General features: G+C 40.1%; 1 protein-coding gene across 1 annotated transcript; it reads right to left on the bottom strand.

Moving 5' to 3' along the window:
- Nucleotides 1–6850: 6850 nt before the first annotated feature.
- On the bottom strand, nt 6851–16219 carry LOC139137242 (uncharacterized). Its single transcript, XM_070705232.1, has 12 exons — nt 16050–16219; nt 15068–15106; nt 12864–13199; nt 12193–12407; nt 11867–11937; nt 11299–11483; nt 10422–10663; nt 10115–10182; nt 9729–9937; nt 9012–9041; nt 7960–8285; nt 6851–7092 (listed from the first exon to the last, which is right to left on the bottom strand). Exons 1-12 carry the CDS (start codon nt 16159–16161, stop codon nt 6898–6900), a joined length of 2028 nt encoding a protein of 675 aa, XP_070561333.1. The 5' UTR covers nt 16162–16219; the 3' UTR covers nt 6851–6897.
- Nucleotides 16220–17780: the final 1561 nt, after the last annotated feature.

Here is a 17780-nt window from a genome sequence, read left to right as displayed (position 1 = left end):
CAGGCGCGCTGCAGCAGCAGTGTTGCTAAGTAAGAGCGCCTCCCACGGCCATGCATGTAAAGTAGTGGTAAGGATCTAGGGCTGAGTTGGATCGTGGCCCGAGTGGCGACCAGCACAGCTAATGTTGACGTCATAGGACACTATTTAGCATGCGCAGAACTGTAACGCGGGAGATTCCAAACGAACGATAAACTAGAGCAACCTTTGTAAACAAAAATGGCGACAGAGCTGAAAAATTTTTCATTTCGCGTAATTTTTGAAGATTTTGACGAAATGTTAGATCCTTGTTTATTTTTTTCGACTTCGGATAAAACTTCCATTTCTCTAAATTGATTATTTCATCAGCAAGTCAAGTCTGCATATGTCCGATTTCTTCATTGTACTAACATTTTATACATTCGTACTTTATTATATCGCAAGCAACACTTGTAAACGATATGCATTTTGCAAGAATAGAAAGGTACCATTCACTATGAAAATTAGGGGAAAATTGCTGACAATCTAATGCGATAACCGTGGCTAATACTATTACTACTTTAATTTGCTGAAACTGACGTAAACTCGTAAAATATATTTATTTACTGCATTTGTTTGGCGGCAACTTTGCCGCGTTGTCACTCTGTGACCAACGTTAACCCGGCTCGCGACGCAGGAGAAACCCGAGTTAGGTTTAAAGGTAGGATGACGTAATCTGCGTCATCAGAGTGGGTACGCTGATTCGTTCGATTGCAATTCTGGTGATTCGGATCGATACAGCGCTCAGCCCACTGAGAGCTACCACAACGCATCCATGGGAGGCGCTCTAACTTAGCAACACTACATGTGCCTGTGACCTACCTGCGTGGCAGAGCTATGTGTTGCCACCCACCATGCTCACAACTTGCTCTTGCCCAGAAGTCAGAATTCGAGGGCTGGCCAAAATTATAACACGCCGCATGCTCATTTGTTGCGCGATTCGGAAGAACACGTCACATGACGAGATACGTCTTGTCCCAGCAGAACTCGTCACGTGACGAGATACGTCTTGTCCCAATCGACATAAGTGACGGCAGAGGATACTTTTTGAAAACTATATTCCCCTTGAAATAGTTTCGACCAAATTTGCAAAAGTGTCCGGTCACGTGACCGTAGTGTCGTCTGCAGTTTTGCAACAATGGCGAGATATGCGTCCGGGATAAGCGACGACCATCTCTCTAAAATCGATTTCCCATCATTCAAACAGCGTATGTAGGAACTTGAAAAGCTCACCGAGGAAGAAAGATTCAAGTGCAACCAAGGATGTTGCTTGTGTGCTTAGTACCACGTACAACTGTAACCGCTGCGGAAATATCGCCAAGTAAACCTGTCACAATGGATTGTTGCGGTGCAAAAGATCAAAACACATTAAAAACTATAACATAATACAACATGAGCGTGTGGTGTGTTATAAAACACCTATTACCTGGTCTTGAATCGGGCTATAGTGCCCGTTTATTACCCATCGTGACCGTGTGTTACTGGAAACACAGCGCTATACCCCTCGGCCCACGGCCTCTGGGAATAGTGATGTGTTTCTGGTAACACCCGGCCCCTCGGGGTAATAGACGGGTGCTATAGCCCTCATGACCAGGCAATAGGTGTTTAATACATGTAACCACCCAGGCAGCCAATATAACAATTGAATTCAATTGAATTGAAAACAGCAAAACATGTGGTTGAATTAAAATACTCTTGCGATGTGTGGGAGCAAGGTGTCAGCGAAGTGGCACACGATCTTCGCAGCGATCGGTCATCTTGACCTCTGATGACGGGACGATCTACGAATCTGATAGAGTGATTTCGAGGTCATGAACAAGAATGAAGCTAAGTTAGGGGCTTAGGGGCTTAATAGTGAACACAATGTCTAACTACGTATTTTTTTACCGAGATCGGCTGGGCTTGTACTTGCTGCAGTTCGAAAGGTAGGCCTATTTAAAGAGTTATGCTATCTTAAACTCGTAGCACCAAAAATAGTAAGCCGCAGAAGTCGGTGAAAGTTCATAGGTACAAACTTAACTTCATTGTATGACCATAGAAAGATCTTGTACATAATTGTTGGGGAAGGGGGGGGCCAAAATCGCCCCAAACAAAACAGGAAAAATCACAGTAACGGTCACGAAAAAAAAACGACCTCACCTATTCCTTTTGAACGAAATTGCCATTAAAATATGCAAATAGGGGTAGCTCCGTTCAAGCCGTACTCCCAAATTTCAGTGTTCACTGCGTACCTCGTCTTCATATCAAACAAATTGGCAACTTTTTATGCGTACTGACGGGGCTGACCTCCTGTGACCTCTCCAAAATCGACGGCGGGGCTACATTCATCAAGCTTCCCTTCATTTCTGGTTTCCCTTTCGTACGAACAGGTGTGATCTGTCACTGTGTCAGCAGTCACTGTCAAGTCGAGTCGTGTAGAATACTCATATACGACAGGCTTAGATTCGCACAATTTTGTTTGTGCATGGTTTAGCTTAGACGATGTTTGACCTCGCACGTAAGAAAACAAATACAATTCTTCAACATCGCCATATTATGTAACCCATACTGACCCCACTACTACTTAATTTGCCAGGTAAATTCCACTCCGAACAGTAATACTACCTTGGCACATACCTTTGTACACCGGAATGGCGTTAAGGGAGCCGTCATTATATAGGCAGGGAGGGGGTCGGAGGAATTTCATCGAAAACTCCGAAATTTCGAAGCCCCCCCCCCCGCCAACCATGATGAATTTGAGTAACCCCCTCTTTAACTCAGATATTGTGACTGCCCCTAATTAGAAAAGTTAAAACCCATACAGGTATTTCTAAAATTTACATAAATACAGCAATAGTGAAGACCTTTCAAATCCTGATGTACCCTGCTAGATAGATTATCATCGGTTATCTCATGACGGTTGAAAAAGGCAAAACCAACAAAAGGAAATTCAAAGTGTCCAACAAACTACAGATATAAAAGCTCACGCTATAACCAGTATCCAACCATATGGGTATAATGACAGGGTTTTCACTAAGATATGACTGGGCAGAATTTGAAAGTACAGGGGAGAACACGCGAGAGGCTGAGGAGAAAAGTGTCAGAGGGGGCGATACCCTACCTTGCGTGGAAAATTTTGAGAAATTGATGTGTGCAATGGTACAGTCTTGTGCGATCTGAAGGGTGTTTTTAATTTCTTTTTTTATTACAATGTAAGTAAAACTGTTAGAACATCCCAGGGGGGAGAGCACGAGAGGGGGTCCCCCTCTCGTATCGAAAATTTTGAGAAATTAAAAAAGTCAAATTTGTCATATGCTTTTCCTGGGTGGTCACAGTTGACAAAGTACCACTTTTGTACCATGTTTACCTAGGCAACTTGGCAAATGTGGTATAGGCCTAAAGGTGGTAATTTGTCAACTGTGACCACCCAGGTAAAGTATATGACAAATTAGACTTTTCGTACAGTCATAATGTGTGTAAAGTTGTAATCTGAGAGGTGTTTCAATTTATTTCGCACACAAAATTGAGTACCCTCTTCTTCCCCTCCACATTTTGATCAACCCCCTTTAAGTTTTCAATTTTTGAGTGACCCCTCACATTCCTCCGACCTCCCAGACCGTGAATAATGACGGCTCCCTAACAGCTACACCCATGCAGTTTCTGGTTTGTCTGACAGCTCAAGCTGATTTCAAGATCGTGTGTAATAGTCAGCATGTATTTCGTTACAATGATCACTATATAAAAACAAAGGCAACTGTCACGACATACGTTGGGGTGCAGATAAAAAGATCCTCTCGTCCTCTGTGAGCTTTTCAGAAAAGGACGTCAGTACATCCTGATTTTCTTGACTGGCATTGTAACGCAAATTCAACGTACTACATAATTTTACTTACAGGCTGAATCTGCCTTGGGGCAGAATTCAGACTCTCAAACTTTTACAATTATTCTTTTTCGGTCTACCACTTGTGGTGGTGGTGATTTGGTCTTTTCAAGTTGAAATACCCCTGTCTGCACACCCGTAGCGATTATGAAAGACGCAATGACAATCTGTTAACCATGGACGTTTTTTGACATGAAATTTAACAAAACCGGTCATAATTATCGAAAGGAAAAGTAAAACAATGGAAGTGTTTGTGCTGGCGATCTTTACTTATTTAAAGTTTGCCGCCCCACGAGCGCTTGGCTCTATATTGCCTTAGGGATGGACCATTAGATCTTGGGAGGGGGTGGTCAAAAACAGAAAAAAATTTCAGAGCAGAAAGTTAGGAAAAAAAAAATCTTCAAACTAGTTTGCAAAATAAAAAAAAATAAATAAGAAGACAAAGGCGTAAAAAAATCTGCAAAAGTCTTTAAAATTTTGAATTTTTTTTAGATTTTACCGACAGTAAGCAACTTTCTGTATATTTATTATCTTATCTTTTCAGGACTTTTGTATTCTGATCACTTGAAAATTATGAAATTATAGAGCCTGTTTTCTACTTGTTTCCTGTGCGTACAAACCAAGCAGGTACACTAGGTAAAACATTGATACTATGGTATGGTTGTCAGACAGAAAGTTGTATTTGCCTTTTAAGATCAAGGTAAACAGATGCAGGCCACATCAGTTTCATTTTTTCACAGCATTTTTTACAATGATGAATGCAAGAATGGGTGAACAAGTAGAAACACGTCAATAATGATAAAACAACATATCAAGTCATTATGTATTATTTTGCTTTTAAAAAGACATTTTCAATTCTTTTTTCTCAAAAAACAGCCTCAAATAACAACAGCAACACATTTTTTAACATTCAACAATACACTACGTAGAATGCCATCTATCCAACAAATCCCAACACAAAAACACATAAAAGGGTTGAACTTTGAAAGTTTCTCGATAGCAAATACTGAATAAATCTGCATGGTTAATCGTTTTTGTGTAGCAAATTTCAAAGAAATTGGACAAGCCCTTTCAGAGAATACAGATTTTTTGACCATGAATGGCATAAATTGCTCAAAAAGACAAATATTGAAATTTCAACACATCTATACACATCCAATCAATTTGGACATGCTGCTACAGAGAAATAGATGTTTTGATCAAAAAAGGGCAACAATTGCTCTAAAAACACAAATATGCAAATTTCACTATATTATTTAGCTTATTTTAGCTTCTCAGCTTGTCAAAATCAATTGTAAATCATGAGATATGCATGATGTTTGGTGGGGTGAATGTAGGCATTTCACCACGCAGTAGAAAGGGAAGCCAGGAAACCAAAATAGTCAATTTTCAAAACTATACGAAGCTACTGAGGAGCAAGAAGACCATGTTTCAGAGGAAGATGTGTAATCCGAAAAAAATGCTCCCAAAGTGCCACCAAATAACACCATTTTATCTCTATTTTTCAAAAGCTCCAACGGCAGGAGGGGGGGACACCCCCCTCCTGACCTCCCCCCGCAAAAATACTCCCCAAGTCCCACCAAATAACACCATTTTAATCTCTATTTTTCAAAAGCTCCAACAGCAGCAAGGGGACACCCCTCTCCTGACCTCTTCCCAGTAACCGCTTGCGTGGCCGCTTGTGGTGCTTGGCACCACATGTTTGCCCTCTTTATCTTCAGACAGCGACGAACGAAAAAAAAATTATAAATCTGAAAATTTACTCTGAAAAAAAAAATTTGCACAGCTGATCTCAATTGGAAAAAAAAAAATTCAGAAATTTACAATAGTAAAAAAAAAATTTTCACAATTTCATTGTGACCACCCCCCCTCCCAAGGTCTAATGGTCCATCTATTGCCTTAGCTCGCGACCACTGCTGTTTGATTCACAAGATGGCTATTTTAAAAGAGTCAATGCGATTCTTAACGCTTGGCCAAACTGCATGATGTAATCGACCTTACCAGTTAGATTTAATACACTCGCTACTCGTTGAGAGAGAGGGGGGAATGACATAAAGACAGGCTGAAAGTTCTAGACAGTATATAAATTGGAAATATTGAGGGAGAGACACTTATAGAGGGTTTATGAAATAACACATACACAAAGGGAGTTGATTCAATGAATTTACGTAAACTTTTATTGAAAAATTTAATGTAACAGAAATCTATAACAGAAAAGTACTTAATTATGAAATCAGCAACTTGGTTTTATTGCCATGCCCATCAGATATTGATAGAACCTAATGGACAGTATAGTAGAAATTTATCTCCGATTGGTGTCGTCCAATTGAACGCAACCGTAGAAAACTATTGTCCCCTGCATTCAATGCAGTGTAAATCAAGGTATAAGACTAAATCAATGAAGGTAATAATCTGTGATTCTGACATTTACACCGCCACACAAGAACCAATTTACATACATTAATGCAGTTACGTCACCTTAATTGGACGACGCAATGAACGGTGCGAATTTAATTGACAGATGTAGCATCCCAAATGTACATTCCTCTGCTACGTTATTTTGATGATTTGATTAACAATAGTGTGTCTTAATTATAATATATCTTAATTATTACATTTTCCCGATTGAATTCAAAGTGATCTGTGCCCATGAATCGATAGTCCCGAGTAAAAGCCTCGAATATACCAAGTTTCTGTCGTTGATTTCTGTGTCTCTGACATTGACAGTTCCTTCTTGTTTCAAAGGAAAAAGAGCACGTGTGTAAATATCATAGAAAATTCAAGAAGTTCCATGTTTCAATTTAAAGTAGGTGAAGATGGGAAATTATTTTAAAGAATAAAAACCGATGGCATTGGAGGTGTCACTATATTGTGTTGTCGCATCTACCTGTTAGACAACAGCTCAATCATTTGTGTGAGCAGCTAACATCACATAATTGACACGATGATGTAGATGACTCCCTTCTGAAACCCGGACAAATCAACGGACGAAAATCATTTCTGAACCATTTTACGCAGATACATCATATTTTGTCGAAACGTAGCTGATCACCCTTGCTCTGGTACTGGGCGAGTCCTGTTGGGGCGCGCTGTCTTCTCGGGGATCGCGGCTGCATGGCCGGATGGACGTTCATTTGAGCCGCTGGTGGCGCCCTCAAATACTGAGATGGGTTGTTGGCTACTGGCCCTGTTACCGCATTATGTGCAGGCAGTGCTTGCTAAAATGTGAAATGTATAGTATGTTAGCAAGTTAGGAACTTGTTATAATTGCTCTGATTAAGGGATGAGTGTCGTTGGAACTGCGCTTGCGCGACTTTTTTGTTTGCAAACATTGATGTATTCCACGCATGCTATCTAGATGCATCAACATATAGCTGCAAAATTCAAATTTTACGATGACACACATGTTTTAACTTTTATCAATCGCCACCGTTCCTGAGATACAGTGTTTACATCGGCCGTATCGGTTCAATACGACCTTTAGGTCAATCGCAGTACTGACGACATCTTCCCTTTAAAACATTTACTAGCACATCAATACACTAATATTTCCAGTGAACAATCAACTGTTTCAGATAGTTTTCTTTTCCATTAGCTACGATGTAAGATGTATCCGAAGTTCATGTGATTTTCAAGCTGTTTCTTCAGTTTCCTGCTCTTGTCCAAAAATTACAAAACAAAACTAAACAACACTTTAATGGGCTCCGTTTGTTTGTTTGTTTGTTTGTTGTTGTTTTTTTGTAGTGAGCGGCCGGGTTGTCTGTACAAGTCAGTGCTATGCAACCTTTTGCCACAACCATCGTACCATCACCGTATCGTAAATATCATCCTGTAGATGAAAATCAAAGGTTTACAGAATTGCAAGTCGGCACGCCTATTATTAGTCTCGCATGCCAGACCTCGAAACCTGCTTGCGGCGCGAGCGGCGAAGCAGCGAGCAGCGAGTAACCGCAGGTTACGGTTACTCGCTGCTCGCGGCTTCGCCGCTCGCGTCGCATGCAGGTTCGAGGTCTGGCATGCGAGACTAGCCTAATATTTGCTATAATTTGTATTAAAGTAGAATTTAAGATGTTAAGTGGTCGTACCTGATTTTGGTTAGAATGCTGTGGACCGTATCCTCCCTGGCTACCTGGTTCGAAGCTTGGATTTGCCGCTCCCTGATTGGGTTGAATCCGCAATTCCTCGCTCCTATTTTTACCATTTCTGTTTCCATGCTCATCACGATCTCTCTGTTCTTCTCGCCTCTCTCTTGCCTCTGCCCTCTGTCTCCGTTTCTCTTGCAGTTGCTGCCGGTATTTTTTCGGGATCCGAGTCATTCTGTAGACGATCAGCCGAGCGGTGGCGATGCCGATTATTACCAGGAGGATGCCGGTCACAACGAAGATTGCGATAAACGTGGTTCTGTCTTTCTCTTGGAACGAATAATATCAACAATGCGTCAGTTATTTGACATGTGGTATGAAAACATCTTTCGACGTACAATAATTATAAGCGTCACTGAGAGACACAGTGAATTAAGTACGGAAAAGGGGCGTACACGGACAGAAAGACAGACAGACAGACAGACAGACCTACCGATCAACCGACCGACCTATACCTACCTACCTACCTACCTACCTACCTACCTACCTACCTACCTACCTACATACATACATACATACATACATACATACATACATACATACATACATACATACATACATACATACGTACGTACGTACGTACATACATACATACATACATACATACATACATACATACATACATACATGCATGTATGCATGCATGCAGACAGAAAGACAGACAGAAAACCTGGCACAGTTTTGTGTCGAAAAATGAACTTCGCAAGGACTTTTAACGTCAGCGTAGCATTTCCTCTTCTAGGTGATTGCACGAACGAGTGTTCACTCATATAAGACACGGGATATTACAGGGTGACAATCAAAGAACACACTAACATTGCAAAGTGTAGAACCAATAACCATAGACATAAAATTTACTTCTCAAAGGGGGAAAAATTGCACGTGACAACGAGCTCACTACACACGATTCAGCGAACGACGTGATGAAAAACACAGACACTGACTTGTTGATAACAATGAGTACAATCATGATGATTAATATATTTTTCACTTACTTTCTCTTATCGGTGCAGGGGTCGTGTACACTGAAAGAAGACACAACTTGAGTGAGAAGAAGAGTCAAATACAGCACAACATTTCACATTCAGGCACCTGAACTATGTTTGTCCACTTTAAGTTTGCACTTACGAGAACACTTTAAGTTTGCACTTACGAGAACAATGTAAAAGTTCGGCCGATCAGGAACTCGGCGGTTTCGGTATCATTACGTAGAGTACGCCAAAAAAACTATAATGTCTGCTCATCTTGTTTAGTTTGCTCATTTGCAAATTTTAAAAAAGATTTTACTCTGCAGGTACTTTTACCGCTGATTGTTGTACAAGTACCTTTAATAGTTAGGATCTTTTTATTTGTTAATCAAGCTTTAACGATAGATTTGCATGCTTCTGCAAACCTGAAATGCAAAAGGGCCGGATTGGATGAGCGGGAGGTTTGTATTTAGTCAGATTAGAATACATAGGTATGCCAGAACATTCTATCGGCAATAAGAGTGAAAAGTAAAGTTTATTCGTCTGGACATTTCATTCGAAGTAAAGTATATAATCTGCAATGTGATAACAGAAAATTGAACAATATTAGACTTACGATAAAATGTATTATGATCTCTAAAAAGTGCATCGATGAAAATCGTTTACGACGACCGAGATTCTTGAACGCCTTTTTGTAACAGAACAAGAGAGGTTGTTTTATCCATAATTAAAGGTACCACCAACCTGGCTCTTCCGTCTTGTCGACGGTGATATTTTGCAGTCTGACAGAGACTCCATAACCCCTGAATACTCCGGTCGTCTCGAGCTGTGACGTCAGAATATCGTGCACCTCCGACTCCGTCAAGTTCACGCCCACTTCTTTGGATAAGCCGAACATCAAGTGCGCCCTCACGACGTCAGTAGCAGCGTCCGCGGATACTTCTGCGACGGGGCTAAATTTTGAAATACAAATAAAGGTTAATGGAACAAGGAATAGTGTTTCGTATTTCATTTTATGTTCTCTTTGTAATTGGATGCAAATCTGTGCAATAACATCACATAACAAAAATGTTCGAATGAATAATGATTATTTATTAAAAGTCTAATATAAGGAAAACACACGTACTTACTCATATTTCATGATATAATAACACCGTATTCCATCTTTTATCGGGTCAACATCAAATGTACTGTGCAACTAGAAGAAAATAAAACGAAGTTCACAAAGGCTGATTTTGACATATTTGCGCATGCTAACTTTGGGGTCGCTTATTCAGGAAAAGCCATTTTCACCATTTTTAACTCGCGCGAAAAACGGAGAAAAATGGTGGCGTAATTTATATTAAACTAACAAGAAAATTTATTTTGAAGGACTAGGTCACAGCTGTCTCATGAGGGCGGGCTAAGGTCTGACTATCATACATGTGGTATACGTACGGCATTGCTGACGTTGACTCCGACGTTGTTGAAGTAACACGCCCGTCTGTCATAGAGTTCGTTCCTCCACTCGATGCCGTCCAACAACAAGATCATATTTACGATGGTCTGCTTGACTGACATACGGTGGCAAATCTTGCCGCCTGCCAATCGCTGACAGGGCACGATATGCGGTGGCGGCGTTGTTGGCCTGCGGGTTCGTCTCACTGTGCTTGTCACGGGTGGCGGCGTTGTTGTCGGATCTGTGAAAGAAGGTAGCGATTGAGTGACCGAGTGAGAAACTCTTTAAGTAATAGAAGACATGTATGCTTTAGACCTGTAGACAGGCAGGCAGGCAGGCAGGCAGGCATACCTACCGACCCACCGACCGATACCTATACCTACACCTACACCTACATACATACATACATACATACATACATACATACATACATACATACATACATACATACATACATACATACATACATACATACATACATACATACATACATACATACATACATACATACATACATACATACATACATACATACATACATACATTCAGACAGACTGACAGACAGACAGACAGACAGACAGACACATTCTCCGTCTACTTGCTTTCTTAGTGGTCATATCATAAATGTAACTAAACAAGCCAGCCAATAAAAAAATTCCGAAACATAAGTAATCATAACGAGTCACACCAGTTTTAATTGTAACATTATTTTGTTATAAAAATGCCATCGCTTTTTAATATCAACTCAAATGACATCAATTTTAGTACAAGCATCCATTTCCAAACTTCAACAATGAAGTGATATCCTCGTCATTTGCAACCCTATATACAAGTGAATTACTTTCATTTGAAATCCCAAATTGGATAAACGCCTACCTTCATAGTTGCAGTACTGATCGATGAGTTGTTCATAGTTATCCGGTCGTAGTGACGTGGTGTTTGTACGTAGTAGACCACACTGGAAGGCGGCAAACAGATCAGCCTCGCTGATGCCAGCATTAATTGGAACCGGTAGGTCAGTGAACACTTTGACGACATCCAAACCGTCCAGTGTACCTAGTCTGAAAAAAAATGTCTGTGTTGCTGTCTGAAGATCACACATCTATCTATCTATCTATCTATTTATCTTATCTTCAACTGCCATCACCCTATTAACCTCTACTAAACTGTCACTCTGTTTATCTGTCTGTCTGTCTGTCGATGTATCTGTCCTATCTATCTATCTATCTATCTGTCTGTCTTTCTATCTATCTATCTCTCTATCTCTCTATCTATCTATCTATCTATCTATCTATCTATCTATCTATCTGTCTGTCTGTCTGTCTGTCCGTCCGTCCGTCCGTCCGTCCGTCTAACAAATGCCTGTCTAAATCGTCTATACATCTAACCATTTATCTAAACATCCGTATGTTGAATCATGTTAGATAACGTAGCATATACTTACCTTGAAAAACGCAGAATATTTACGCATTGAATTTGACCTTGCAGCTGACTGGATTCAAAACTCTGATGTAACTATTGAGAGACAAAATGTGAAAAGGTTCGTCAACGTGCAAGCTCTTCTATTTACTAGTCTCACATTGAACTTTGACTTAGCAAAATATTGCCCTGGGTCACATTTGCTCGTGATTTCGCCACGGTTCCGCTGACGGTGACAGAGTTTATCAACAAAGTGTGGAGGCTATGTCCATGTGTCTGTGGCAACTGATAATATAGACGCTCGTTGCCTTGGTAGCAAAGAGTGGGTTTAATCTCTTAATTTGAACTCACAAGGTCCATAACACTCGCTGCCTCTTTGCCAAACTCGCAGCTTGTTGGATCCAAGAGCTCGTCGGTCCAGTCGATATTTTGGATGGAGACGTCAAAAATTGACGCCTGGTAGCCTTCCGCGGGGTCCGTGCCGTTACACTTGTGTGAGCTGCTGGTATATTGACACGTGCTCGCCGTCGATTTACGTTCGGTCGTTGGTGGCCGAGTTGTTGGCACTGCAAGAGACAAAAGACACATGACATTGTGATGTTATCAGATACACGTTTGTCCTCACACATTCTCAATCACAGACATTGGTCAGTGAGGTTTGCCGTCCATGCCATTATTCAAAATACGATATGATTGGCATTAATGTGTAAGCATCAAATGACGACAATTTCTGAAGCGTAATTTCTGAATTCGAATTAATCGAAAATAAATCCGAAAGCCATTAGAAAAAAAAATTGAAGGGTATTTCCATTGTTGTCTTGTGTTGTGTCAGATAAACTGGTGCATGGAGAAATCATAAACTTGGCCGCGATAGACCGACCGGACAGATTATAGGAAATTTAGCCAGTCCAAAATTGTCCTTATACCGACCAGGATAATGTGACTTTGCAATTTAAAACATTGTAATGTTTATGAGTTAAAGGGACGATCCATGAAAATTTGATGAATCACAAGTTACTTACATATGACTTTGAGTGTCGCTCTACTCGAAAATTTGTTGTTCAGTGTGTTGCCAACCATGTGACCGATGACGCAACGATATACCCCGTTTTCGCTCTCTGTCACGTTTTCGATTCTGAGGTTGAAATCAACTCCGCTTCTCGGGGTGCGAACGGAAAATCGTCCGTCGCCGTAGTCACTCTCGATAGTAGTGTCGGTGCTAACGATGCCGTAAGCCCCCGACACGGGCCAGTGTATCCACCTCACCAATTGAAATTCGCCCTCCACCGAGCAGCTCAGCTCAGCTGTGTTGCCAAGGAGGACGGTGACGTCACTGGGTTCGACGGTAAAACCTGGAGCTATAGTTAGCAATGACAAAAGTACGATAAACTGTCATTGTCGATGAGAGACTTTCATCCTCGTCTGCTCAATACCAAGGTTAACATTAATACCAGCAAGGTATTGATAAAGTTGTCAGTGTTTATTTAGATGGATAATTTTGACATAACACAATAAGTTCCATTGACAAACTACACAACCGTCAATGCAGTTACCGATCACAGAAGAGCTATTATTTGTGTACAATACTGTATGGCTTTGTCACCGTTTGCATGAGTCAGACATATGGACATAAATACACAGGTTATGGCCATTCATAGTACAGAATGCATCGCTGTCGTTAACATAATTAAAATATTAGCATATTATCGCAATATATGTGGGTATAGAACTTTCTACAGTTCAAGTTTCTGATGCGTTTTTGTGATTTTGGAAATACCATGCCATCACCTAACAGATCCAGCTTCACTTTATTGGTATTTGTACGTTGCAAGCGTGGACTTTCAACTCGCGCACGACGTGCGTCCTGAAAGGTTTTGGGTCTGTCGGCAGACTCCATTGACTATTTTGTTCTTGTTTGTGTCAGTGTGTGTTTATTTGTATGTTTATGTGTTTCTGTGTGTGTGTGTGTGTGGAGGGGGAGCTGTTGGTTGGTTGATCGATTTTTCTATTCTGAGGATTGAAAATTTATTGGTGCAATCTGATCAGCAATATGTTAATATCTATAGGCTCAACAAAACGTTCAAAATTGTCCCTACATTAAGAGTCCAAGACAAGAAATTGACCATTTTAAACCAACAATTCTCTAGTGTTTAAGAAGCTCAGAACCCCCGTAAATTGTGTATTTTCGGAAAGCGTAGATATAGGGAAACAGTTTGGTTACTATAGTGTCACCATTGTTTACATAACTATCACGTGACAGGTAATTTGCATAACCTTTCAAAAATCGATTTTCCTATATTTTGTTTCAATGCTTTGAGATATGCGGCTGAAATTTGTGTGAGTGCAAGCTGTCCTAAGGGTCTTAAAAGTGTGTCTCCGAATTTTTTTAAACCTTCTACAATAATTTTTATGCCAGAAGAACTTCCAGAGTAGTGAATTTAAGCGTAGTTGATTTCTTTAAAATTGTGCTCCAAAAAAACAGCAAGATATAAAAAATCTGAGACACACTTTGGAAGAGCATTGCAACAGCTTGCATTCCAGCAAGTTTGAGTCAGATATTTTGAAGCATTGAGACAAAACATAGGGAAAACTGTTTTTTGAAAGGTTATGCAAATTACCGTGTCACGTGATAGTTATGTAAACAATGGTGACACTGTGGTTACCAAAATGTTCCCGTATATCTAGGCTTTCAGAAAATGTATACTTTACAGGGGTTCTGAGCTTATTAACCGTTAGAGAATTGTTAGATTAAAAAGGTCAAATTTCTTGTCTTGGAACCTTAAAAAGACCACAATAATGAAGCTTTTCTGGTCATGGCGATTCACTATACGCTAAACGGTACACAAGGTGCCCTCTAGTTTTCACGCATCAAGTTAGTCATCGGAACTCTACTCAAAGTTTGCCAGAGACCCATACGACCAATGTAAACACTGTATCTAGGCCGGGTACGTTGGCGATTGGTGAAAGTTGAAACATGTTTGTTAACAATGGATCTCGGAAATTTAAATGGTGCAGCTATGTTGACTTGATGCATCCAGATATCATGCATGAAATACATTGTGTTGTAAACAAGAAAGTCGCACACGCGCAGTTCTGACGACTGCCTCCCTTTCAACAGTGATTTGCAAATGCAAATAAAGGTGTACAACAAGTATAAGGCTCAGAATACAAAACGTATTCTGGTTCTACACCTGCCATAGAAAGTACAACCCTAGGACTATCATACCTGCTGGTGTAGATGTAGTCTGTGCTTCTACAAGTAGTCCTGCTTATCAATACAGAGAGAGAGAGAGAGAGAGAGAGAGAGAGAGAGAGAGAGAGAGAGAGAGAGAGCCTTATCGTTAGTACATACTCTCCGAACACGGCCATCAAACAGATCATAACAAATCCTTTAGTTATACAAACTGTAATTTCTACATGAAATATGACTTTTCAAGTGTCCGTCCAGGCTTGCCGAGAGTATAGGTAGAGATAAAATGCCGATGAAATTCGATGTGTTGATTTGGCTGCGCTTGTCTGTTAGTTCGCCTGAGTACACCCTACCACACACAAAACTTTCGAGTGGCAAAGATATACATTTAGGCTTGGGCGTTCAGAAATGATGTGTAAAACCCAATCAAACATGTACGAATTACATTAACATGTAATTAGTGACAATAAACGGCAATAATGTCAGATGACAGGGATTCTGACGTCACAGCATTCGTGGACAGTAACTCTCTGTAGGTGCAGTAAAATTTACTTTGCACATTAAGTTTAAACAAAGTTGGTTTACAAAAAGGGGACGAGTAATCAAGAAAAGTTATCCGACAAAGAAAGTTCAACTTCAAAAACACACAAAGTCAAGTACATGATCTATAATAGGGATATTGTGATAAAGCTATGTGCAAAGTTGTTGACTCACCAAAGAGAGATGCTTTTTCACGAACAAAGCGTTCTAAGAACTGTTCCAATGGAATGAGTGCGTTTGAGTGATAGAATAAGTTCTCTACTTCAGATTGAAATGAAGTTAATTTTGATCCACGATCAATGTGTTGTTTTGTTTTACTAAAGTTGCTTGCTTACATGACGGGAGTTATAGAACGAAAACGTACGGGCTCTAAAATAAATCGTTATTAAACTAGACAGTGTCGTTGATCGACGCAACATTTTTCAAAGTTTCTCTTAAAGAATTAAAGTTGAATGTTTTCCATCTGAGAAGTACGTACCTTTCAAAACAGATATGCTTATCACTAAGACCATTTTGCGGATTAGACAGCGGGAGTCGCCCATGCTATTAACTCTGTGAGTCGTGTGAAAATTGACCAGCTTAAAACACATTCTCCAAGTGCCCGCACCTATGCCAAGCAGCTCCAATATAAATCGTTTTTTACCGATTAAACTATAAACATATAGGCTCTTCTATTCATCAGGAGACAATATCGAGGACAGGGGAGTAAAAAGGGGATTTCAAACGCCAGGTCATATTATATTTTAAGGGTGTGGATGCTTCGCTAGCATCGGAGATATTTGTTGTTTGTTCATTGACAGTGCTGTTAATGGGGCCGTGCAGAGTCAGCCATCGAAGGTATTTGTCTGTCTATTGACAGTGCTGTCAGTGGGGCCGTGCAGAGTCACGACTCCTTTGTTCTTGTCGCTTTGAGACTTTAAAGAGAGTGTTCATAGGTTTGGTGGTGTCTGTATAGCAATTCACGCACGTATTCAGCGCAGAATCTGTTTAAAACTGAATTTAATGGACAAATATACAATCTGAAAACGGGGACTGGCCGAACTAAACGATCAAGGTAACGCTAGTTTAAAGGTGATTGTCTGGTTGGACGAGGCCCTCATAGTTTATTGCTCTTCTCAGTCAGGTCGATTGTTCCGATCATCGGCAGATAAGATGCTAGAATCGTTCATTGTATTTGAGCTGCTTGTACCTGCTTGTACGTGTAAGGCCGTGTTTTATCCCCGGTTCTTTCAGCTGTTACTCCTCCCTGTCAGTGAATTTCATAAGCAATGCCGCACGAGAGAAGTGGGTTTAGTGGAGTGGGGGAAGAGAATTGGACAAAGAAACATTGACAAATATAGAGACTGAAACTTTAATCTACCCTCTAACGGAATGTCAAAATGAAATTCTTGGGATCATTAATCTTTTCAAAACGAAAGAATATCCTTAATACCTTTAAAGGGTCAAAGTCGCCCATTTTGTCATGAATTTTGTTTGATACGAGATACTACTTATTATGTTGAAATATACCGAATGAATGGGTGACCATGCATATATTTGATACCGATTTTAGACAAATTAGATGAAACCATGGCGAAAATGAATTAATGGTCATGACCATTAATTCATTTTGGCAATGGTTTCATGTATCGTGTCTAAAACCGGGGTCGAACATATGCATGGTCACCCATTCAGTATCTTTCAACATGTCGAACAATATAATAGTATCTCGTATCAAACAAGATTTGTGAAAAAATGGGCGACTTTGTCCCTTAAAGAACATCGAAAGTGAAAGACTTTTGCTCAAACTTTCCTGAATAAAACTTTAATTAAACATTCTCTTGACAAATTCAGAAAAAAAATTAAGGGTCACTGTGCAAAGTTTTGCATCAGGAAAACAAATTACCTAACATATACATTTACCGATATTTGAAATTCAAAATGGCCGCCACCTCTGTGTTACTACTCTATGGGGAAAAGTGAAATTTTCAATTTTCAACAAACCAAGACTGAAAACTTTTCTCACTCCATGAGGCGCATTCTACCTTAAAGCATCATAATAAACGTGACATTTATTTCGGGGTGGGTAGGGAGGCAACTTTATTCATCATCTTATGAGTGAAATATCATGTATTTATCCATGAAGAAAGATAACATTTTAAATGCATAACATCATAGGATTGAAGGGAAACTTTTATCTCATCAAGGGTAAAATAATTTCTAATTAAAT

The sequence above is a fragment of the Ptychodera flava genome, chromosome 7, assembly GCF_041260155.1.
Source record: "Ptychodera flava strain L36383 chromosome 7, AS_Pfla_20210202, whole genome shotgun sequence".
NCBI lineage: Eukaryota > Metazoa > Hemichordata > Enteropneusta > Ptychoderidae > Ptychodera > Ptychodera flava.
This window is presented reverse-complemented; position numbering and strand designations above follow the sequence as displayed.

Excerpts from the sequence above, each read along its gene's own strand:
- LOC139137242 (XM_070705232.1), bottom strand. The coding sequence starts at position 16,161 with ATGTGTTTTAAGCTGGTCAATTTTCACACGACTCACAGAGTTAATAGC. Across the intron at positions 11,938-12,192 it reads CAGCGAGTGTTATGGACCTT|TTACATCAGAGTTTTGAATC; the intron begins GTGAGTTCAAAT and ends GTCTCTCAATAG. Across the intron at positions 8,286-9,011 it reads CCCTGCACCGATAAGAGAAA|AGAAAGACAGAACCACGTTT; the intron begins GTAAGTGAAAAA and ends ATTCGTTCCAAG.